The sequence below is a fragment of the Urocampus carinirostris genome, chromosome 10 (assembly GCF_059441175.1).
Source record: "Urocampus carinirostris isolate Australia breed hairy pipefish chromosome 10, RoL_Ucar_1.0, whole genome shotgun sequence".
Classification (NCBI taxonomy): domain Eukaryota; kingdom Metazoa; phylum Chordata; class Actinopteri; order Syngnathiformes; family Syngnathidae; genus Urocampus; species Urocampus carinirostris.
The window spans coordinates 30,130,755-30,157,391 of record NC_142358.1 but is presented as its reverse complement, the minus strand read 5'-3'; the positions used below and the strand labels follow the sequence as shown (position 1 = coordinate 30,157,391).

The following is a 26,637-nucleotide window of genomic DNA, read 5'->3' as shown; positions in this document are numbered from 1 at the left end:
TAAAAGCAGTTTTACACCTGACCCAACTCACCACAAATTCAAGTTGGAGTTCTGAAACAAATAAAGCGCTTTCCATATTTGTTGTACTGGTTTGAAATGAATAAAAAAATACAAAATAAAGCTTTTTGCACTGCATGGGAAATAAGATTATACAACATCAGCTCAAACTACTTGGCTGGGCCTACTAAAGCTGAGAGTAAATCCATTGATGCCCTCCAATGACCAGATGGAGAATTTGTTTTGAATTCATTTTAAAAATCAGAACTTTTCATAGAAATTACAGAGAGACTTGTTTCTTGTTTTAGATGCTCAGAAATGGATGGTGATTTTACTTGTCTGTCATAATGTTTAAATAAAAACTCACAATATCAAGTAACCCGATAAAGGTTTATCAGATGACAGATGGAAAACATTCGAAATGTAATTTAAAACGGTTAACAAAACGATTGATTCATTCAACGTTTCTATAATTTTTCACAGAAAACCAAAATAGAAGAGATTTCATAAAAACTGTGAAATCCTCTGAGAATCGTTTTCGAGAAGACAATGTAGCGTGTACTTTCTTACATTGTAAGTAAAAATAATATTACAAAACAAATGCCATGTTCGATCGTTATTCCCTGGTGCTCTTTTTTAATTTTACAACAGAATCAAAGCTGCCTCTTGGATATAGACCAACAAATAAAGCAACAAAGCAAATACACTTACAAAAAAGTTAACATTCCAAAAAAATGAACAATATTTACAATCTGAGGCAAAACTTCAGTAGGGAGCGGGGGGAACTGACAGTTTGTAATATTAGAAGCTTTTTTTGAATGTGCTTTGTTGCTCAAGTATCCTAAGGTTGATCCAGGCTCGATCTTCCTTTTTTTAAGTGCTGTATGATGTTCCTATGCCACGTCTTAACCATTCCCGCCACGGGGTCTGGGTTTTGTCCGGATTGGTGTCGACTTTCCAAGAGAAAGCTGTCTTGTTGGACTTGCGGAAGAATGAAATCCCCTGTGAGGGGATCTTCTTTGCAGGTTGTTCAGACTGCTGCTGAGTCCTTAACTGCTGGTTTATGAAGATCTGGATGTCATCCTGGGAAGAAGAAATTTCAAAATCGATTGTTAACAGCAGTGTTTTTCCATCTGCCGGCCGGCCACAACTAGACCTCGTCTTGCGCTCTGCAGGAAATTGCTCAATTTTAACTTCGTAAAAACAAGCATTGTCCAGGATCTTTACTTTCTTCCAGTGATCAGCCTGATAACTATATTGGGCGGCAGTAGCTCAGGAGGTAGAGCGATCGTTTTAGGATTAAGGGATCCCAGTTCGAATCCCGGCTTGTCCGTGTTACATGCTGAAGTGTCCTTGGGTAAGACATTGAACCCCCAATAAGCAGGTTAGCCCCTTACATGGCTGCACAGATCACGGCCGCTATTGGGAAATGTGAAGCACAATGTAAAGCGCTTTGGGAAGTCATTGACTTGAAAAGCGCTATATAAATGAAGATCATTCATTTCATAACTGTAACATTCATCCATATCCGTAGGTGGCAGCACATTACTATTTTCTTGTCTTTTTATTGACTAATTATTTGCTCGTGAAGTTGTACAGGGAAATATATTTAATAACCATTTTTTAAATTTTGTTTGATGAAGAGGTTCAAGACTGCACTGCAAAAAAAAATTATAAAACTGATAAAAATATGTAAAAATCTCTCATCATTTTGCTGATGTTAATTATTTTCTCATCAAATAGGTCAAGTCAAGTTTATTTGTATAGCCCTTAATTACAAAGAATCACAAAGGGCTGCATAGACCACAGATTATTGCAAACTACAGACTGTTATTACACCATCCCCTGATCTTAAACCTACATGAGGGCAAAGAAAAATTCAAAAACCTCAACATGAGGAAAATGAAAAAACTTTGAAGGAACCGCACATGAGGTAATCCCTCTTCCAGGATGACCATGCTGCAATGGATGTTGCAATAATAAATAATACACAGATATTGTCAATGTAAAATATAAGTTATTCATATGCTATAAAATAAAACTGTGTCATAAGCCTAGGTTTAAACAGTTCCTTTGATCAAACTTTCTTGTCTTAGCCAAAAGCCTAGCTGCAGCATTTTGTACTATTAAAAAATATTTTTTTTAAAAAGTAAAAGATATAGTAAAACACTTTTTGTCCATTGGCAGATGCTTCGTTTTTATTTTAAAAATCATTATTGTAATTTTATTCTAGAAAAAAAAAAGATAACCTTAAAAAAATATATATGTATAGTAAAATTCAAATGGTATTTGTTTGTAAATGACACGCACAAATCCAGTATAAAATTTAGTTTCATTTTTTCTCAGCTTAAATTTTGTGATTGAATGCAATGGGAATCGAACCTGGGTCACGGTGGTGAGAGCGCCGAATCCTAACCACTAACACAAAAGGGCATTTTTCTGGGGGGTTTTTTTTCATATCTTTACACTATTTTATTCTTGATACCACAGAATTTTGTTCTGCATTTCACATGTTACACTGACAGTAAATCTTATTCTACTCTTCTATTCTAGTAATCATTGTAAGTGACAAACGTTGTTGAATATATGCGGCCATGATTAAAATAGTTTGTTTTCCATTTGCGATTCTGGTCAGCTATTTTTCGACTTTTCAACCATTGCTCAAATATAGAAAACCCTATAGTGCGCACCCAAACTTTACACACGAATAAATATGGTGCGGCGAAATTATTCACCAAAGTCAACCTATATTTCTTGCTGAGCTATACGATGACAACAAATGATAGGAAAAACTTGAGAATTTAGACAAGATGATCATGTAACCCTTAACAAAGATTAAATTGGTGACTGAAAATAAATTCTAAATTATTCCTCACAGGAAGAAAATTGTAAACACCAAGCTAAGTTGTCCCAAATTTCTGTCGGTTTTGCAAAAACACTTTACCTGCCAGGCCTCCAATTCCTGCGAAAGCGCTAGTTTCTGTTGAATAGCGTCTAACAATTGGTTGTTCAGAGACATCATTTCGTTTTTACTCCGGATTAACTCGGCCTCCATCAAGGTTTTCCTGCAACAAATCAGGATGTGAAGAAAATAATTTTGTGTTAGACGTTATTTGTGTACAAACATGTGCATAAAAACTACCACTTTAAGACAAATGTTCATAATAAGACTTGGTTGGTTGGATCCCTTAACCACTTGGGCCGTAGGGGCACCAGTTCATGTGGTGTGTCTTGGGCAAGTACAACCTGATGGCACCCATCCATCTACAAACCAACGTATTTTTCCAACCGGTCTCGTACCATGGACCCTTTGCGTACTAGGCGGATGTGCTAACCTCAAACCAATTCGAAAGGGAGTGATAAAAATATAGTATACACGTTACTTTTAGTGACTGTAAACCAAAACCACAGATCCCATTAGTCTTCTTTAAAGTATTTCATAGAAAAGAGAAAAAAAGTAGGTCACCCTTAGGCTACAGTGGTGTGTGAACTTTGTGAGAACTTCCAGCTGCCAACCAGATTTGCTGGGATTATTTGTTGTTCTTTATTTTAATTTATTCTAAAATGCACTGATAGCGAAGGCAAAAAAAAAATTGGGAGTGTTTAGTAAAAGCCCTTTCTTGGGCAGAATTCAGCACTTTAAACTCCTTAATGTGAAACAGAAATGGGTTTTATGAGCCTAATGTGAAATGCAGGGTACGTTTTGAGACTTCAGGTTGTTTGTTTTTTTCCCCCACGGAAATGTGCCATGTCTTAATAATAGTATACCAAAATGAAATAATTCTCAAATTCCCATTTTTAACAAACCAACAATGTCTTTCAATCAGGTTATGCGTGAGGATGTTTCTTCTTTCGAAATGAACTGTTTTTGACCCAGAAAAATGAAATTATTTTTGAAAATATATATTTCCAATATGGAAATTTTTTGTAAAAGTCAGAATATTTTGAAAACTTAAATGATATTGCATCATAATTTAAATACCTGGAAATGTATCACATTTAGTTCCAAAATTCTCAGCATTTTTAGATATACTTACCGATAGTTTCAATCATTTGGATGATTTAGTCAAATTTTTCACTTCACAACTGCCATTTAAGGTCAACAAAAACATAGTGCCAGAAAACTTCCAAAAATTATTCACTCGGAAAGATGGAAGTTATAACTTAAGGGGCTGTAGTAAATTCAAAACCCCAAAGGTGAGAACCACTAGGAAAAGTATGTGCGTGTCTGTGTGTGGAGTCAAACTTTAAAACAATTTACAAGACGAGATCAAACAATGGCCAACTATTCATGTGTTCAAATTTAGATACAAAAATAACATTACTGGCAGAATACAGAGATGAAGAAAATGGGTTATGAGTGATACTAGAGATTGGAAATAATGCGTTTACAACTATAGTTAACCTTGTTGTTCTTGTTACTATTATGAAATCATAACTGTTATTATTGCTATTGTTGTTATTATCATTGGTGTCACAATGATATTTAGTGACTAGTAGCATTATAACGTTAATAGATGGGTACTACAATGATTAGTGTAAAAAAAATTGTGAATATTGATATTATAATTATTGATACCTGACTTATGTAATATGTATATCGGTGAGATTTTGTTATATTTAGACACAAAAGAGGAGCTATCTGTCAAAAGTAATTAATAGGGAAGATGAGGAGGTTGGGAAAATAAGCGTCTGCTTCTTACTACCTTTTCGAACATGTTATGTTAACATTATTTTTGTTGTTGAGTCATTGTTTTGTCTTGTTTTTATTTTATAATGTTCGAAATAAAGTTTTCATTCATTCATTCATTTTTGTGCTAATAAAGGAATCAGCTGCATTTTTAGTGCCATTTCACAATAAGGAACCTAGAATTAACTAAATGATAAGTTTACATTAAATAAAAGCAATATTAAGGAAAAGTTATGTTGAGATTCATTTCATGAAAAATATTATTTTTTTTGCAAAGGGAGGGGGAATTTGACTTACTTATGGAATCACCATCACTGGCTACCTGAGGTTTGAGTATCCGTCTAAAATATTGTGGTATCGAACATCTCTAATTCCAACACTTTTTTTTTGTTTTACATTTTGAATGTTGTCTGGATATCCACATTTCATTTAGGGTATTTTTGTCAGTGCCGAATCAGGAAATAGAATCCATTTCTCTCCATCAGGTCAGGTTTTGGAAAAAAATCCAACCAGGTGACAAAATTTCATTTTTGTGGCATTATCAGATTATTTTTTGTTAATAAACATAATTATTTTGTTTTGTTATGTTTTTCCAACAATAGATATTGATATATGATGCAATGATCAATTCCTGTAAACTAAAAGGTAAGTAAACATAAATTGCATGTTGCGTCCCAATTATTCAAACTTCAGGTCTTCTAGCATGCTTCACACATGCATATATGTGAACAACAATGTAAACATGTCAAAAACCTGACACTACTGAGCAAAACCAATGTGATTTCTGGATTCTGAATTTCAGATTCACCCTAAATAAACTGAAAATAACACAGAATGCAAATGTGTTGTTGATGTGGGTAACATGATAATATTCTAAGATGTGGGGACGATATTGTATGTTTTTTACATTACTGTAGGATTGTGGATTCTAAATTAATTTATTCATTTATCTATTTGTGTTTGTCCAACAAAAATGTAGGAATGTACGTAAAATCAAGTATGATCATAATAGTCAGAAGATAGACAGTGTATTAAAAGATTATTTGACACCCTAAGGATAATGAGGCCTTAATGTAGGACTCTGGATTTCCATGGCTAAGCGGGACCCCAAACATGAATGCTGACTTAAGGAGATTTAGAAATTTAGAATGACTGACTTGGCAATTGCTTCATCTCTGTCTCTGATGGCCTGCTGGGTGATTTCCGCCTCCTTCTTCACGTTCTGCAGTGTCTGTCTCATTGCGGCATTCTCCTGCTGCAGCTGCAATTTCTGAAGATAAAAAAAAAAATCTTTGTTTATTTGTTTGCTGGAAATTTACTATGATGATTGTGCGCTGTGTTGTTGAGTCATATTTCTACAAGTTATTATAAATTTAATCCTCTTAAGTTGGCAACTTTGGATATTAACTACAATGCCAGTAATGGTAGTGCTGGACTAAGTATTTTTGACACAAGGATAGTCAAGTTAAGTCATGTTTATTTGTACAACCCTTACTTACAAGAAGTCTCAAAGGTCTGTACTGGCTACCAACTATCACAGCATCCCCTGATCTAATACATAAAACCTGCATGAGGGTAAGGAAAAACTCAAAAACTTAGCATGAGGAAATTAAGAAAATTTGAGAAGGGGCCACACATGAGATAATTGCAAGGGAAATCATAGTTTGATTATAGTTTGAATGTGCCTTTGCATGATTTTATCATCAAAAGTACCTTAGCAAAGCCAAAGATTATCCAGGTGATGTTTGTATTCTTACAACAATTGTATCCTCTTGGGCCCCGCTAACTATTAATCAAGACGGCCTCCACTTTAGTGCCAGGAAGTCTGGTCACAAACTTGCCTCCCTTTTACACTGCCTTGTCTTCACAGTGAAGCATTGTCCTTTTGTGTTACAAAGTTTCACTTTTCTTACTGCTCATTTATTATGCTCTCACAGCATCTATCAACCAGCATTATTCGCTTCATTTAAACGTGTGATTTCTGTCCAAACCTATCAGATTTGTGTCATGTATTCATGTGACCTCGTTTAAGCCAATTAGATGTGTTGTTTTACGCCTGTGTTTTCAATAAATGAGCCTGAAGTCATTGGGTGTTGTTATTCCTCTCTGTGCCCATCTTGGAAGCAGATCTAGTGGAAAGCTCAGGTGGGACGCGCCTCCGTTGAAAGGGCTATCAAAAACCTAAACTCCGACTCGGAGTGTTTTCTTTCTTCAACATAATATAATCTCAAATTTTAACCTTGACATTTCATGGCTTGAAAGTAATCCCCCTTTAAGGATAACCAGGCTGCAATGGATGTTGCAAGGGCATCAACAAAGAATACGCAGACATCATCAACATGAAATATAGGTCATTCATAAGCTATAGTATAGAATATAAGTGTGTTTTATTGCTAGATTTAAATAGTTCCACTGAGGTTGCAGGTGGAATCTCAGAGGGGAGAGCATTCCAAGGCACCCGGGCCCGAATGAAGAACGTTCTCAAACCTGCGGATTTCTTCTTGGCTCTTGGGATTCATTATGATATTATTGCAGATTATTTTATGGGTTAGTTGTAGATGCATTCATTATTTGTTCTTAGGACAAAACAATTTCTTTATTTTGACGCAACGTGTTCTATTTGTATTTGGATAGAATGAAAGGAGAGCACATAGATGAGATCACTCATAAAAAAACACTTAGGTCCAAACCCTCCCCTGCGGCATTGTGTCACCTGATCTCTTTAGCCATGCACTGAGCTCGAATTCCGACACTGATCATGCGGTGACAAACAAAGCATGATGCAGCTCCAGGCAGAACCAAAATATCAGATTGCAGGAACGTACAGTATTTGTTCCACATTTTACCCCCAACGACATTATGATGTTTTACACCTATTCCTATGCTTTTACAAGCGGACAATGCATCAGGAAGACATATCTAGTTACAGGAATGGATCGTAGGTGCTCATGCAGTAGACGATTGGCCACATTCAAGTAAGGCTGAGGAAAGCCTAATCACTTGTAATAATTAGCCAAAGTTTACAGTGTGACCAGAACAAAGATACAAGCAGCGTAATGTCTTATCACATAACATCTACAGGTGCAAGAAAGTTGCTGTGTCTACAGAAACTTTGCACACTTTTCTTTAAAGGAGCAGTGTGTAATATTTAGTGCCTTCTCGTGTTACAAAAAAATACATTGATTTGAATTCTAGGCAAAACTACATAAACTATCATCCCAATGTTAATTTTTATAGAAAATCTGATGTCGAGAAATTTGTTTTTCTCATACATAGTGGAATCCATACCTAAGGTCGCCGCCATGTTTGTCTGTTGTCTTGCTTCTTGCTGTGACACTGGTTTTTGATCGCATTAGACAACAGTGCCATCTAATGGTCAAATATTACACATTGGGGCTTTAAGTGTGTGACATTAAATATCTTTGCTCACTTTTTGTAATGCGAATGAGAATGTTTGAACATTTTTTCAGAATAATTATAATACGTTTTTTTTTCTTTTATATCATTAATATATTTGTTTTGTTTTTTAATGTTTTAGTGTTTGTTCACCTACACTGAAAGGTAAAGCCCTCCAATTATGTTTCTCAAAAAATGACATTTGTGCATTCATTCATTTGTAGTTGTGTCACCTGTTCTCCGGAGGCCTGCGTTACACTTTGGGCCAGTGACTTCAGTTGGTTCAGAACACCCTTTAGGTTCTCTTCTTCTGTATCAGCACAACACGTGGCACTGCTCTGCACCAATGGCCTCAGTCTCTGAACGATCGATGCAATTTCTTCTGTTAGCTACATTTAAAGGGAGAAAGACAAAAATATTATGTTCAAAGCATGGACAAAACACAAACTTTTTTGTTCAATTTAAACCAGGAAACACACATGGTGGATTAGCTATGTTTCACCTGTAATATTCTAGCTAAAATACCCCAATTTTTTTTATTTTGTCCTCTTGAAAAGGCATGTATTATACTTTAATATCTGAATTGAATCATAAAATAACACACTCATCAAACTGAGACTTGCAAGCATCTGCTTTATTTGGGGAAAACACTTGACACCTTCCTCCTCATTATTTAATATAGTGTTTTCCAACCTTTTAGGTGCCAAGACACACTTTTTCTATTAAAAAATCTTAAAGCACACTGTCCATAAAAGGTGTTTGAAAAATGATTTTTATGACACTAGTTTCATGTTGTTGTTTTTTTATCGTATAATGTTAACTGAATTAACAGTAGATTTTTTTTTAACATTTATGGTTACGGTGGGGCATGAAGTAATACAGGTTGCTTGTTATTTGTTATTGCAGCATCCATTGCAGCCTGGTCATCCTAAAAGGGGTTACCTCATGTGTGGTCCCTTCTCAAGGTTTCTTCATTTACCTCATGTTAAGGTTTTGAGTTTTTCATTGCCCTCATGTAGGTTTTAGATCAGGGGATGGTGTAGTCTGCCATTAGCAATATTCTGTGGTTTATGCAGCCCTTTGAGATTCCTTGTGATAAAGGGCTATACAAATAAACATAGATTGACTTATTTTGCTTAATATGTCAATTTAGATTTTACTATATGGATTTAATATATGCTATGAATCAAAATTTAAAAACATAATGAACGCATGAAGTTTATTTGTAAAACTGCTTTTGAACTGAAAAGTAAAAATTTAAATAATTGTTTAAATAGTTGAAAAAACAAAAAACAATGCAATCACTTGTGAAAACTGATTGGCAAATGCTGGTTCCAGTTAGGAGTAGTTTTTGTGCCACCAGCCAGTTATCTGACTTTCAACGGCTATCTCTGTCTATCTAGTGTACATGGCAATCTTGAACTGAAACTTAAAAGAATAGAAAATTGATATTAATTAGATGTAGTTTAAAGTGAAAGTATAACACTTGGAGATCGATAAAAGGAAGAACTATTTTTTAATGTAATGGGTGGTATAGTACTAAACGCACTGGTGGTATCAGAACTAGTATCAGCAACTACACAAAAGTTGCATACCCGCACCGATATCGGTCTGGGAAAAAAAATATTTGGCCATTATGTATGTGTAAACACGTGCTGGAAGTTGTAGGGAACAAGGAAGCCCTCCAACAATGCGGGTGAAAAACAGGAAACCTAATGAATGAAGAATGACTCATTGGGTAAATCATATTTTAACCAGGTAAGCGCTTGAATGAATAAAGTGCGTTTTGCTGGTCAGTCTCACTGAATTCTTTAGTTTCCTTTAGACATTGACCCCCCAAAAATACTGTGCACTCTGTTCTTTATATGAAATGTACAATCATAGTATACTTTCAAGTTGAGTCTCTTTAAATCCAGATTTCTTATATGATAAGTGTGAGTTTAAGACAATCTCTGACGTATTAGTAACAGAAAAGATTAACAAACAAACAAGACTAAAGTTAGGCTCTAGTAAAGTATTGAAGTAAAGCAATATTTGTGAAACTATGAAAAGATGAGTTAAAAACTTTTAGTACCTCTTCTTTACTGATTCCTAAGTCAGCCATGTCCAACTCGGAAAGTAAAGAAGCATCGCCGAGATTCTTGGATTCTTGTAAGGACACCTGTTCTTCGAGCTCCTCCACCTGTTCTTGTAGCAGCCGTGACCGACCTTGCGCCACCTCTAGCTTCTGGAACGCTTCAGCGAGCTAAACAAAAATAGACCAAAATTTACCAAATCAACAATTTAAAAGGAAATCGTCAACTGATTATATAAATTACAACACAATCATTAAAATTATTACTTGTGGCAGGCCAAAACCTCATGTCCATTATCAATTATCTATTTTTGATCACTCCTTAATTTTGTCGGTGTAGATTTACTCAGCTATTTTTTCCCAATCTAACGTGTTGAATATCTTAACTGGTGCACTTTAATCGTTCCCCTAAAAAGATAACATTTTTGGAGGTGTAAGCCGTCAGCTACTGCTTAAGATGCCAGCAAAGCAAAAGAGAAACTGTAGGCTTCTTATCAATAGCAACCAAAGCTCCTTTAAAGTATTGAACATTTTTTCTAAATCAATATGCGGCCATTTTTATAGTCCCAAAACCATTTGGATTTAGGTTGTGTAAGTTCATTAAATGATAAAATCTAATAAGCCACATTCCTAGTTACTGTAAAATTCGGACTAGAAGGCGCACCTGATTATAAGCCACACCCTGTACATTTTAAAAGAAAAAACACTTTGTACTTACCTAAGCTGCACCTAATTATTACACATGTGCCCACATTGAAACAAGAGATATTTACAAAAAGAGGCGGTACGGAGAAAGAGTTTTAATGATATATGGTGCCTTAACCCCTTAACGTTCCGACGGCCTGTCGATGGGCCGCCAGACTTTTGATAAACAAATATGAGTCAGTACGATGTCACTAGTCACTGAAATAAGTCATGCCACATAACATTGGAAGGTTTGAACTCTTGGGATTTAAGATATGATGACCATTTCAAAATAAACTCATCAGAAAAACATCACGATCAGTCTGAAACAAGATACCCGAAAACTATAAAGCCGAGGTAACTAACCAATACGTCCCCTGGCCGTCTTTAACTTTGAATCTCTGCGAAAACGACTGTTACATAGAATGCAATCGTGTAAAATATTTACTCCAAAGCACACGATAAGGCTGACAGATCAAAAGGAATCTCAAAAATCGTCCGTTTCACCACATTATTTCTATTTACAAATAAGCAGACTCGTGAAATTATTCCGAATATGGTAGTTAGCGCTCCCCTTTCGATTGACTCCTTTTCCATGATGAGGGTTCGTCCATGCAAGTTTAATTCATGCATAAAGCACAAAGTTACATTGAACTTGCGTCATCTTTGACACATACAGTGAAACCTCGGTTTTCGAACGCCTCTCAGTTCGAACAAATCGGAGTCCGACCCAAAATTTCGAGAAATTCTTGCTTCGCTGTTCGGTCAAAAAAATCGGAGTTCGAACGCCGGTAATGCGTGAGTGCGTACGCTAGGATGCGATGCTGAGCGGCGTACGGGTGTTATCGCGTGCGGACGTGCTTCATTTTGCTTTCGCTTTTAATATAGGTGTACGAAGTGTTTTAGCCCCTAATTATTCCTGCAAAGAAAGTCAGTGCAAGCAAAGTTGCTACAGGTGAAAAAAGAAAAGTAGTGCGTACAACTATTGCATTTAAGAAAGAAATAATAGCAAAATATGAAGAAGGTGTGCTGATCTTGCTAGGGAATACCCCACAGTCCACCTGCGGCTTCTGCTGACCACCACAAAGGTAAGAAATCCTATTCATAATTCTTTTCTTTATCCTTTTTTTTATTTTTACACGTTCGTGTTAGCGTAATCTTTCATACAGAATATTACGATAACGCGAACGTACAATTAGCCTGGGTTAGCTTTGTTTACGTTAAACATTCAAGTTAAACATTCAGGGTGTTGGTAAAGGAGCCCAAAATTCAGGGTGTTGGAACGGAGCCCCCTTTCCAATGAACCGCTCACCACTTGTTGTGGAGACCCAGGTGCTAAATGACTTGTAAACGACCTGATTTTTTAAATTTTTACACGTTCATGTTAGCGTAATCTTTCGTACGGAAGATTACGATAACGCGAACATACGATTAGCCTGGGTTAGCTTTGTTTACGTTAAACATTCAAGGTAAACAATCAGGGTGTTGGAACGGATTAAAACGATTTACATAATTTTTAATGGGAAAAATGATTTTGGTGATCGAACAAATCGGTTTTCGAACAGGGTTCTGGTCGAGAACCGAGGTTCCACTGTATATTCTACGTGTCTCACCCTTACCTTTACTGCTAGGGCGCCCCTGGCGGCCATTATAAGAAATGCATAAATTAGCCGCATCGTTGGATAAGCCGCCGGGTTGAAAGCTTGGGAAAATAGTTGTGGCTTATAGTCCGAATTTTACGGAAACAAACATAAAACTCGACGAATGTATGGAATGCAGTCCTGCAGGTGATAGTCACAGCAAGAATTGTAAATCTTGTCAGTTCTGGTATACATTCAAATTCCTGCTGAGCCTTTGACAGCAATTTTAAATTATATTATTATTGAACTGTATTTAAGATTCAACTAATTGTGTCGGGATATTTGTGGGATCTAAGAGAACAGAAGTTATCAATTCTTAAAGACACAAAGCATTGATGTCACATACCCGTTGATTCTGCTTCTGGTTGAGTTGCTCGTGCATAGCTAAACGCTGGTTTAAAGTGGCCAAGTTGGCTCTCAGCCCAGCATTTTCCAGGCAAACTTTCTCCAAACGCTCCTCCAGAGCCTGTTCCCTCTGCGTGAGGCGTAACACCTGGAGACACATCCACAAGCTTATCTTTATTTCCATTACACTCCTTAATAAATTATGCAAAGGTTGATGTTCTTATGAGATGTGTTTCCAATTTCCCTCAGTTTTGTGAAAACAAAAACCAACTTGTGCACAATAACACTTCAAACAAAATTCTTCTTTATTGAAACAATGTAAAAACTTCAAGTGGAAACCGCTATTCTTCACTAAAATAATGTGTCCCAACACAGATTTGTGGTCACACTTGTATTTAAGTGGTGTAGGGAATCAAAGCTTAACTTCAAAAGAAACTCAATGAAACAAATATATCACAGCTGACGCTAGGTCTCTCGTCTAGTGTTTGCATACCTGTCAACCTTTACGTTTTTGCCGTACAAAGTTCGTTTATTATGCCTTTTAAGACGTGTACGACGTACAAGAAAATACGGAAAAAACGCAAATTTGGCAATGATGAGTACCATTCGGTATACATTGACTATCACGATACGACAAATCAATCAAGTCAAACAAGTTTGAGTTGTGTAATGAAAGGAAGTCCGTCTCTTTTTAGAGAACCAGCTTTTTCGCCTCAACTCATTAAAGAGAGCCGGCTCTCAAACGGCTCACTTGCTTTGATGCATTATAATTACGAATTATTATGTTGTATAAAGAAGTTTAAAAAAAAGGAAGTATAAAAGGAGAAAAGACAGGTTTGTGGTTATCCCTTTAATCAGTATATTACCAAAAATAATTCAATCCAGAAAATGAATTAATAATTTGAATAAGAAAATGTATTATTCTACTTAATTATATTTGCATTTATTTTTTCCTTCTACAGTGAACGTCTAAGCTACTTAATTTTTGAACTGTTTTTTTATAATAAACCTCATTCATGTCGAGCAACTCGGTATCTCACAACAAAATGTTAAGTAACAATATATATGATATAACGAAACACATGTACAATATAACATGTTAAACTACATAAAAAAACAGGTTTGAAAAAAAAATATGGTGTAAGATTATTTTGTAATTTGTAAGGGAAAATACGACAGTTTGTAAGGGCATGGAGCCCTGGAGGTTGACAGGTATGTGTTTGCTTACCTGCTCTCTCATAGCGCTGATCACCTCCTCGTCCTGGGACCGGTTGTGATTTGTGTTTTGTTTGAGTTCTTGTTTAAGGGTCTGCAACTCACTGGCCATGACCCTTTCCACTTCCATTGCCTGAAAACAGTAGGCAGTAGTTACTTCAGAGCATATTAGAAGTGTTTTCTGTCTTATCCTATTAGAAAAGGAAAGTAAGGGGGAGGGCGACACTGTAAAAACAAACCCAAATGGAATTTGTTGTCTTAAGAGGTAAAATCTTCCAGGTGTGTGCTGTTTAAGGCCACAATATCCAAAGTAAAACATCTGAATATGGCCTCTAACCATATTGTTTAGCCTGATGTGATCTTCTAAATCTCAGTTGAGATTGTCTGTGAGGTCTTTGAGAGCAGGGGGGGCAAGATTCAAGCCGTGCAATCTGGAAAGATTCACCTTCAAACACCATGTGCACCAAAGAATGTGTTTACAGTAGCTATCTTCCTTTGAATTCTGGAGATGTATCCTGTTATTGTTCCTATTGTAAAGGACATTGAAATACACTATGATACATGTAATTCAAACCCATTCAAAAATGTACGATAAATGTTTTTTTTTTCTTGGCCCTAGTGCATTATATGCAGGGTTGGGTAGGGTTACTTTAACTTTATTACTTTCAATTACTTTTGGATTACTCAAATACCAAATATGCTAATAAAAGACAAAAACTAAATATGAATAAAATTATGACTCACAACACGTGGTAAGCTTTCTCTCCTGGTTTTGATCTCCAGCAAAACTAACATAAAATGCGACAGAAACAAAATTAAAATTAAACCAAACAGCTTGCCAACATCATTTTTGCCGTTCCATGTGTTCAGTTACTCCCTAAGCCTGCACAAAATTTAGTAATTTCATTCATATTTAGTTTCTTTTGTCTTTTATTAGCATATTTGGTATTGGAGTAATCCAAAAGTAATTGAAAGTAATCAAGATAAAGTAACCCAACCCAACCCAACCCAGATTATATGTATGCTTGCATTTCACAACACAGTGGAAGCCTGAAGCGGTTCCTTTACCAATGTTTAGGTTGTCTAACAACAAGAAACTCAATGATTCCCCTGTTAATAGAGCAATAAAATAATTTCTAAAAAAAAAAAAAAAACATGCTTAAGACAAATAAATGAGACATAAGGAGGGGATTATAATTCACAACACACAAACCAGAAATGAGTTAACAAAGTCTAAAAAATGTTAATGTTTGATTTTTTTGTTTGTTTATAGAAATTAGAACCCAACATAACACTTTAGGTTTGCTTATGCAGGAGGCTAGCGCCAAAATGGACATAAAGACTTTACGACTTAAAAGAACGGATTAAGTGGCCGACTATAGTTGTGGGACAAAAATCCAATGTCAAATTTAGCCTACATTGATCGGGAAAAGGTACCAAAATGTATCAAGAGCAGCACACAGATATACCATGGCATCAATTTTAAAGTTGTATTTGGCATCCGACATAAAATGCACTGGGTGAAGCTCGTGGTGCGATTGATTTTGATGTTTCACCTTGTTGATATCAGTGACAAGATGGACTATTCTATTCGATTCAAGCATTGAGGGAGCAGAAAATGAAAGAGAGAGAGCATCAAAAAGAGAGGGTGAAAGATAGCACAGTTCAATGGTACTTTAACTAACATTTGTGTAACACACTGTAAATGAGCTTTATGTATAAAGGCCCAAAACCATAAAATCGGAGAGCAGGACTTCAGTTAACGTAGAAAGAGGAAAGGCTGAAGACACGCAGCAGTGCAGCATGCTGACTTTTTTTTTTTTAATGAATGGGCCAATTCTTTTTGACAGTTTCAGGTTGCAATACTTTTTGAAGTTTTTTTTTTGTGGCTGCATGGACGTTTAGCGTTTGTGTGTGATGTCAATGTCTATCGGAATAACAAATAAACAATAACAAAACGGTATTCTTAATTCATTAACAAAAGAAAGATAAGTAAAGACTTCCCGGGATAGGAACACTGGTGTCATTGTTTCAAAGCAGCATTTTATTGGTATGGTTCATTTTTGGGGGGTATCTTTACAAATATGACATTTAAAAAGGTTAAATAGTTTGTAGTATTTAGTAGTAATTTAACTTCGGTATCAACATTCTCTTTTAACACATTGGGACCAAAACATCCGCTTTCTTGGACAGATAACAGATAACTTTTCCCGAAAGGCTTTTTAAGAAAGGGCATCTTAGGTTGAATTTTTGAGCAATTGGGAGGGTTGCTGTCAGGTCTCATAATGGCTGAATAATACAAGATGATTTGTGACATAATTAAAAAATATCTGCAGACGGATCAAATGTGCCAGCAGGGTGAAATGGGGACAGCTTGAACGTACGTGTCTGAAGGCATGGAAATAGGATATGAGGCCTGTGCAAGCGTGCATCTGAAGTAACACATAGTACAGTACATAATGAACAAAAGAAAAAGCGAGTTGCTTCGCAAAAGCACAATGAGGAAAAAGAAGCCCGATTTCTGGAGAATCCTTAATTACCGGCTGGACTAATCAACATCTCACAATAGAGGCAGCGACCCGCTGGAAATAAGCACACAAGTGGAAGGGGAACACACCATTTGTTAGAAACACAAAGCCTGAGATAATGTTCCCTTAGTTGGCCCCCCTGCTTCAGACAATGTCAAACACACGAGAAGAGCTACAGTATAGGGCAGATGAGAATCCAAGTCCCTCAGGAAGGGGACGGAAAGGAGGGCTTTACCTTAGGACAATAAACAGTTTGCTTCGGGATCAAGAAAAAAAAAGAAAACAGCAAATGAAAAATATATATCTTTCAACATATACAGTGGCTTGCTAAACTATTTGGCCCCCTTGAACTTTGTGACCTTTTGCCACATTTCAGACTTCAAACATAAAGATATAAAACTGTAATTTCTTGTGAAGAATCAACAAGTGGAACACAATCATGAAGTGGAACACACTTTATTGGATATTTTAAACTTTTTTAACAAATAAAAAAGGTTTGCACATCGAAAAACTGATATTTTTGCCCATTCCTCCTTGCAAAACAGCTAGAGCTCAGTGAGGTTGGATGGAAAGAGTTAATGAACAGAAGTTTTCAGTTCTTTCCACAGATTCTCAATTGATTGAGGTCTGGACTTTGACTTGGCCATTCTAACACCTTGATATGTTTTTTGGGTGAACCATTCCATTGTAGCTTTTGCTTTATGGTTTGGATCATTGTCTTGTTGGAAGACAAATCTCCGTCCCAGTCTCAGGTCTTTTGCGGACTTCATCAGGTTTTCTTCCAGAATGCTCCTGTATTTGGCTCCATCCATCTTCCCATCAATTTTAACCATCTTCCCTGTCCCTGCTGAAGAAAAGCAGGCCTAACCATGATGTTGCCACCACCATTTTTGACTGTGGGGATGGTTTGTTGAGGGTGATGAGATATGCCGCTTTTATGCCAAACCTAACATCTAGCATTGTTGCCAAAAAGTTCAATTTTGGTCTCATCTGACCATAGCACCTTCTTCCACATGTTTGGTGTGTCTCCCAGGTGGCTTGTGGCAAACTTTAAACAACACTTTTTATGAATATCTTCAAGAAATGGCTTCCTTCTTGCCACTCTTCCATAAAGGCCAGATTTTCGCAATATACGACTGATTGTTGTCCTATGGACAGATTCTCCCACCTCAGCTGTAGACCTCTGTGGTTCATCCAGAGTGATCATGGGCCTCTTGGCTGCATCTCTGATCAGTTTTCTCCTAGTATGAGCTGAAAGTTTAGGGGGGACGGCCCGATCTTGGTAGATTTGCAGTGGTCTGATACTGCGTCCATTACAATATTATTGCTTGCACAGTGCTCCTTGGGATGTTTAAAGCTTGGGAAATCTTTTTGTATCTAAATCCAGCTTTAAACCTCTCCACAACAGTATCTCGGACCTGCCTGGTGTGTTCCTCGTTCTTCATGATGCTCTCTGCGCTTTAAACAGACCTCTGAGACTATCACAGTGCAAGTGCATTTATACAGACACTTGAATAAACACAGGTGGATTCCATTTATCATCGTTAGTCGTTTAGATCAACATTGTCCAGAAGTTCAGTGAGGATCTCTGAATGATTCAGAGTTTGCTGCACTGAAAGTAAAGGGGCTGAATAATTTTACACACCCACTTTTTCGTTTTTTATTTGTTAAAAAAAGTTTAAAATATCCAATGAAGTGTGTTCCACTTCATGATTGTGTCCCACTTATTGTTGATGCTTCACAAGAAATTACAGTTTTGTATCTTTGTGTTTGAAGTCTGAAATGTGGCAAAAGGTCACAAAATTCAAGGTGGCCAAATAGTTTCGCAAGCCACTGTATATACAGAGGCGTGTTCAGGAGAGTGAGTGATTGCTATCGCGAGCTATCGCTAGCTTCTGAACGGCCAGTGATTATTGAGCGCTCGCGTGCCCGAGTAATCACGGGAGAAAGACCGCTTACTTTGATTTCCAACATGGCGTCGACAGTGCAGAAGATGGAGGATCTCACCCTGACGAGTGCTGTTGGCGATGTAATATATCGTCTTACATTGCCTGGTAATGTTTGTGAACAATGCAAGACAGGTATGACCCCTTTTAGTCTATTTTCACTCATAATAAACACTGATTCATAATGATACACTCAACACTGATACACATTGACATCTCGCACACAAAATTTGTGTCTCCATTAAATGTCGTCGGCCATTTTGGATCAGTAAGGCAATCACAGTGAGCGATTACAACCGTTCAGCAGTGCGCGGCAAGCGATTAACAAGAGACTACATGTCTGATCACTCTCCTGAACACGCCTCTGGTACACATGACTATTTTTCCTTTTGATGTTAGGTGACAAAGCGATGTCTGCACTCAACTGAGAAGTTCAAAGCCAAGCATTTTTCTTTTAATAACAGGTTGTTAAACTGGAGTCTGTCCTAGATTGGATGCCAACATTTCACAGAGTTGGATTTCAAGGTAACAGTGTAATAAATTCCATGTTCGTGGAATCATTATCATTTCTACATCCTAAACTCAATATCTTCCAATAGCGATGACCCTGGTTGATCAGAATCATTGATTCTGCATAAAAATGATTGTTCAAATTAAATTTAGACAGATACATATATTTAGAATATAAAATGTTCCCTCACAATTTGGAAAAAACATCCATCCATCCGCAGCCAACCTCGGGCAACGGGCAGGGGACACCCTTATCTGGTTGCGAGAGCAGGTCACACAGAGACAGACAACCATTCACACGCTCATTCAAATTCAAGGACAATTTGGAGTCACTAATGAACCTGCCATGCATGTTTTTGGGATGTGGGAGGAAACCAGAACGCCCGGAGGGAACCCAAGGCAGGCACGGGGAGAACACACAAACTCTGCTCGGGGAGGCTGCAGTAGCTGGAATTGAACCCTGGACCTCAGCACCATAGGGCTGCACACTAACCACCCGTCCACTGTGCCGCCTTTTCATTTTCGTGTTAAGGAAAACCATTTTTGTATGAAAACACTGTATTTATGAGGCCAAAATGTTTTGTTCTTTTTAATGAGAGAACAAATGTTATAACAATGCCTGAAGAAAAGGTTTATAAGTCCGAAACTAGGAAAGACACAAAACCGTAACGGACTTTATCGATTTTTTTCCAAAATGTGCAATATTGGCACCCATGCAAATGTCAAATGCACGCCGAGGTAGCATCTGGATGTTTATATAGCATGCGGAGACAACATGATCCAAAAAAAAGTTTATTTGAAGAAATTAGCTATTTGCATTGGCTCTAATTTATACAAGTTTTTAAGCAGATGGACTGAAATTAAGGTTGATGATGCTAACCTGAGCATTTTGAGGAACCAAAACCGTCCTATTTCAAACTATGTTGAGCCATAATCGGATTTAGAAAACAATAAGACCTGTTATCATAACATTTTGTTGAACGGAAATTTTGCTGTTGATAAAGTAACACCGTTAGATCTCTGATTTGTTGAAGTGTGTCTGGTAGGGAGATAGGGCTAAAAACGAATCCTATTACTTTACCGAGGCTTGCAGAATGACTAAACTTGTTTTTGTTTACCAAGTGATTAAAAGTGACAGACCTGAAACACAATTCACAACAACAAAAAACACAATATAATCTTGAAAGCAGAATCATGTCAACTTTTTGACAAAAATCAATGTCAATAAAGATTGCTCCAAAAATCTTAATTCTGATTCCAGACAGACTATTCCTTGCATGCAAACATACCCCCCTGACTGCTGTCTTACTTTACCAACCAATTGACCGTCTAAGCCAGGGGTCGGGAACCTTTTTGACTCAAAGAGCCATAAAAGCCAAAAATATTTATTTTATTTTGGGAAAGAGCCACACCATATATTATGAGACAAATTTACTAAATTGCTAAACCCGCGCCCCAGACAAAAGCTTAGTCTTCAGCACATTTATTTTTGATGATTTGATAAAAATTATGAAAAGAGAATAATGCCAGAGCCCCTGTCCCAAATTCAACAAACAGACCACTTTAAACTTGTCTCTTTCTTGCAATTACTTAAGATCAGTTAAACTCCTTTTGACCCTTTTTTTCATACATATTTGTTTCAAAACCAGATGCAAGCATTTATTTTGTAAAAACGTCACAACATTCTGAGAATAGGGAGCCTTATGTGCTTACCTTTGGCGAGAGATGGGAGGGAATGCTTGTACTTTTTGCATAGCTCCACCCATCCCTCCCACTCACCCAATCAAATGACTAAGTTCTCTTCCGGTGTTTTGGCGTATTTACAGTTCTGTGGATTCATCATAAAGTATCTGAACACTGAACACAGATTATATAGTGAACTTTTAAATAAAGGATTCTTTAGCGTTGTACAGCCCAAACGAGTTTTTTCCCCCTTTTTTTTGTGTGACACCTTGACTGTAAATTGTAGTGAAAAACGTGCCCTATATATACTGCGAAGTGTTTCCTCTACATTTAGCTTTGGTTTGGCTTTCCGTGTACCTGAATAGGATAGACAATCCCGGTTTTGAACAAGATGGAGAAATTTTGCATGCAATCAAATTGGTCTCTGAGCCATAGATACTCATAGAAAGAGCCATATATGGCTCGCGAGCCATAGGTTCCCGACCCCTGGTCTAAGCGTATGTGTGTGTAAGACCAAAAAATGTCATAACAAGTTAACATTCACTTTTTATAGTAAATGATACATTATCTATTCATGCAATAATAATGTTATTAATTAATTGCTTCCGATGAAAAAACTAAAAACAAATGGACATTCATGTAAAGTTCAATAGCAAGAGTACAAACTTCAAATGAAAGTTAAGCGTCTGATTAGACTGCTCCAGTTTAGTTTCGCCCATATAAGAGTGTACTTTACTGTGTCCTATTAAATCAAATGCAAAGTCATCCAATATCCTCAACTCACCCATAAGCAAATGGTTAACGCCCTGTAAAATTAAGTGTTTCAATGTTTTCATCGAGTCTTAACAAAAGGTTTATTGCAAGCTCATTCATTTATAATTGAAGTAACAATGTACAGTATGCAAATGAGGAACCCTATAGAATGACCTTTAGACAAATCTAATTACGAAAGGCTTTAATGACAGGTGGATTTGAATATTAACTCCAACAATGATGGATTGGTGGTTGCAGTAAGTGCTTTAATGGGGAACTGTGGTGAAAAAATGTAAGTCATCTTTCTTTCGCATACCACCTCAACACTTAAGTGGCAATCTAAACGTCAGTGTACTACATTCAACTTTATTTTCATACAAACACTCCCTCGACTGTACAGCTTTCCTGTTCACATGTATTTTTGTTGCTCCCCGACTGCACACAAATGGTACAATTGTATCGACTTTCCTCACCAAAGGCCCATCGCAAATATGAACAGTCGGGTAAAAAATGCCATTAAACGGACTCCTGTATGCACCTTTTCTGTCCTAACTTTAACAAAGGGAGTAGGTTTTCATATAAAATTGCTGTGTCTTGCACTTCAAGAGACTCTCAAGCACATGGTTGGAGGAAGGAATTTACGTCAACAGTCTGATATTTTGTGGACCTTGATCCACAGGAGTGGAATGTTGTTTGGGATTCATTTTTAACTGAGCGGCCACGAAATGGTTAATCTTTTCGTTCTGCACAAATAACTTATTTTTAATCATCTTGCATGATGCACAACTTTTCTACATCAGGCAAAATACACATTCACAAGTTCACATTAACTTCTTATGATCACAAAGTTCAGAGTCTCTGTATATTAGATGATAAGAAATCATTAAACACGTCATAGCTTGGATGTTCCTTAAAGTAAACTTTGTTTCCTTAACCCATAACTGTTAATGTTTGACTGACATCAAATGAGCATGAATTTGCTATACCACTGTGGATAATTGTCTATTTAGGCCACGTGGTGAACAAAAATAGCTACAGGGAGTAACACAATGTACCAGAACAAACTAATTTCTGAAACTGTATTGTACAATGAATTTAGGCTGGGCTATAAATCAAATGAACTATATCGGTAAAAATCAGATGAATTTTAATCGTCTATATGGCAGGCCAAACATGAACTGTATTTATTAGTGTGTAACACGCACCCCTAGTTTTAGATTAAAACTGTATTAAATGTTGTTACTGTTTTTCTCAGCTCAAACTAACCATCGGAAGTAAAAAAAAAACAATCTTGAATACCTGGGTTATTGACAGTGTAAACTATGAACACAATACCAACATAACATTTCGATGTATTTGTTTAATGTCCTTTAAAGTAAAAATTATCATCAGATACACCAAAGAGTTGTTTTTCTTGTCCTGCTTTTTAATAATGATAATAATAATTTCCTTTGTATTGTCATTCTGTGTAACAATGTACACAGAACGAAATGTCGATACACCTGACCCGTTGTAGCGAGCCGATGCAGCCGCAGCCAACAGAGGGCGCCGCCATTTTTTTGTGTTTGTTTATATTGTTCAGGTCAATTTTCTGTTTTCCATTCTCTAATATTTGTCTCTGGTAAAATGACTAGCCTGGAGAGGAATGGGCACCACCAGGCTGTACTTGCCCAAGACACATAGTAGTTGAGGGATTCACCAACCGACCCACCCAGCGTGACTACAAATAGTATGATAGAGAAAAAAAATTGAATGAATTTGTATATTTCATTTATATCACTGGTATTCTAGTGGTTAGGCTTTAGTGCTCTCATTGCCGGGACAGAGGTTCGTTTCCTGTTGCATCCAATGTTTTGCAATTGTAGTCAACGTTATTTTTTGACTGATAGAACATACATAAATACAGTAATATACTACCGTAAAAACTCGTGTATAATGCACACCCAAACGTCACTTCTTTTTTAGGTAAAGAAAATGTGCATTATAAGCTCGTAAATACTGTACTCTTGCATTATTCTGCTCACAACCTAACTAGAACCGGTATCCCACAAAATTGGGGTGGTTATATAATCAGTTTATATTGTTCAAATAAAAGGAATCCTTGCTTTGCACAGCGAGAGAGCTCAAAGTTGGAAGTTGTTTCTGTGAGCTTGGCCTCGTGTGTCAGGTTCAAACCTGAGAGGCTTTAAGAGCACAGTGGATTGGGTCAGTGCTCGTCTTATCTGATTTCGAGGAAAAGTGTGGTGTTACTTGATCACCTTTAGGGCTTTTCACATAGACACGAGTAAGTTATTGTCACACACAGACAGTGTTTGCTTGCATGCGTAGGGGGAGGAGGATGGTTTCCGCTTGAGTCAAGTTTAAAACTCACCGCATTGAGTTTCTCCTTCAGTCTATGGTTACTTTCACTGTTATCCATCAAAGCTCGTGTCTTGTCCCTCTCAGCCTGGCTCAAGGCCTGAGTGAGCTGCTCAACTTGCGCAGTCAACTCCCTGGCATCCCTCTCAAGGTAGCCCACCTGATTCTCCCACTGAGACCGGCAGTTTTCCAGCTTCACGCGTAGATCATGATTGCTTTGTTCCAGCTCCTGAGTGAGGGGGAGGAAAAATCAAATGAGTCATCTGTTTATTTTTAAAGAGACCGTGTGTAACTTCAGCCTGGCTGTATCATGGAATGGAGCCCAAATGTATCCAGTCGAACTAGACGCACTTCGGAAGCCCAGAAAGATTCCACTTCACAACATTTAAAATCCTACTCTTATATTTTGCAACACCAAAGGAGCAATTCAGCAAGCAACAGGACATGAGCGCTTCGAAAATTCATATATACTGAATACACTTATTTTTGCTCATAATTCAAAGTAATATTGTTTATTTAATGAAGCATGTATTTATCCACTGCTAAGGGTGCTACAATATACCAGCTGGGGCTTGAAATGTCGAACACTGAGTCTTACCACACTGCAATACTGTGACATTTGGTGAGGCACTGTCAGATTTACTGATAAATGAACCTAAAATTTTATTCACCATTTGATTGGCAGAGCAAGAAAGCAATATGTATAATGTAGCATCAAACAAATGTATTTTATTTTCTTACTTTTACTAATAAAAGAAGTCCATGTGCTGCTCGTCATTTTGAAGAAAAACAAAAATTAAAAATGAAAGAATCAACAGATAGGTTATCCCCCATTATGAAAGTCCATGCAACAAGAAAACAATTACTGGACTGGCTGGCATGATGTTGGCTTGCTAATGCTATCCCTAAAACTTTTATTTGGTCTCCCTCTGGTCTGCCATAAAGCAAGATAATTGCACACCTCACCCTGCATCTGCAGACAAATAGCTAAGTCTTACATTGAACACAAATTTTATTAATATGAGGCAAGATAATTGTGTGCCTCAATCTAAGTCTGCTGATACTCAGAACAGCAATATGTTTGAGTTTTTCCTTGCCTTCATATATGTTTTAGATCAGGGGATGGTAGAATAATAGTCTGGTTTGCAATAATCTGTGGTCTGTGCAGCCCTTTGAGACTCTTTGTGATTAAGGGCTATAAATAAACATGACTTGACTTAATAATATTCATAATATAATGCGAACATTCTGCGAAACAAATTCACATCTTTGCACATCTTTGGTCATCTTCATAGCTGAGCATGTAGAGATGTGTCGGCAAAAGAAGGATGTCGGAAGAAGCAGCATCCAATTTTGTGGTTTATGATATTTTTTCCCATTCACATTTGTTGGGGTTGTCAACAGCTTTTTTCTTTTCTGTGTCAATTTTTTTAAGAATTTAATTTCAGTGTAAAAATATGACATCCACAAGCAAACACGGACGTCACTGCTGTAAAAATTTTATACATATTTTGTAATATTATCCCCTCATATATTAAAACAACCCAGATAACTTGCGTAAGTCCAGGGTTGGGCAGGGTTACTTTAACTGGATTACTATCAATTACTTTTGGATTACTCCAATACCAAATATGCTAATAAAAGACAAAATAAACTATATATAAATAAAATTATGACTCACAACACGTGGTAAGCTTTCTCTCCTGGCTTTGATCTCTGGCAAAACTAACATAAAATGCGCCAGAAACTAAATGAAAATAAATCCAAACAGCTTGCCAACATCATTTTTGCCGTTCCATGTATTCCGTTACTTCCCAAGCCTGCACAAAATTTAGTAACTTTATTCATATTTAGTTTCTTTTGTCTTTTATTAGCATATTTAGTATTGGAGTAATCCAAAAGTAATTGAAAGTAATCCAGTTAAAGTAACCCTACCCAACCCTGCGTAAGTCTGACATTGAGTATTTTTTAGTGACTCGGCAAACTTTTTTGCATTCGTATGTGGATTAAAAAATAATTTCAGGTTGCAAAAACAATGTTCCTCATTTTGTTAATTTTTGTATTGTTTCCTTTCCCTCACTACGACAAAGACACACTCCCCTTTTTGTCGTAAATTAAACAAATATTTAAACTTTTGTGGCGCAGTGCTATCAATGTAAAATACATCGCTTGCATGTTTATTCCTTGCAACCCATGTCGATTATGCTGACATGGAAAAATTATTGTTTTGTCGACTCAAGAGTATTATTTGATGTAAAAAATATAAATATATACTCACTCAAACGGACCCAACCTTTTAACGCATGCGACAAAACTTCTTATTAAAAAAAATGATTTCAATAAAAATGGGTGTGTGTTATTCAAGCGATGACGCGTTACACTTTAACACAGCTATTAACTTACATCAAACGCTCCAAACAAACCTTGTCTTTGAATACAAAAAAACAACAACTTACCTCGAGTTTCCCTTCGTACTTATCGTGCAGTTTGTCGTTCTTCTCTTTGAGTTGACGGTTTTCCAGGAGCAACGCGTTCCCCAGCTGGGCAGCCAAAATAACCTCTTCCTCCTTTTGTTTAAGCGCAGCCACGAGTTGACCGGGGTCTCGGTAATCGACTATTTCCTCCTCGCCGTAGTCGATGAAAAAGTCCTCCCCCAGGCTCATTTGCTTAGCCGAGAAGCCCCACTCGCACGGCAGACTCATAACTCCTAACGACTCGGTCCAAAGAGACGTTTATCGTGAAAAGCGATAACATATGTAGTGCGCTCCATGACACCTGATTGTAGGTGTTTTACTTAAGTGGGGAAGGGGGTGGAGGA

At 37.0% G+C, this 26,637-nt stretch overlaps 1 protein-coding gene across 1 annotated transcript; it reads right to left on the bottom strand.

The window, feature by feature from the left end:
• Window positions 1-234: 234 nt before the first annotated feature.
• LOC148358649 (BICD family-like cargo adapter 1) lies at window positions 235-26,637 on the bottom strand. The gene is made up of 9 exons (XM_088345408.1): window positions 26,276-26,637; window positions 23,833-24,048; window positions 14,055-14,174; window positions 12,828-12,974; window positions 10,158-10,328; window positions 8,317-8,472; window positions 5,845-5,957; window positions 2,942-3,062; window positions 235-1,080 (listed from the first exon to the last, which is right to left on the bottom strand). The coding sequence occupies exons 1-9, from the start codon at window positions 26,519-26,521 to the stop codon at window positions 871-873; spliced, it is 1,500 nt and encodes a 499-aa protein (XP_088201534.1). The 5' UTR covers window positions 26,522-26,637; the 3' UTR covers window positions 235-870.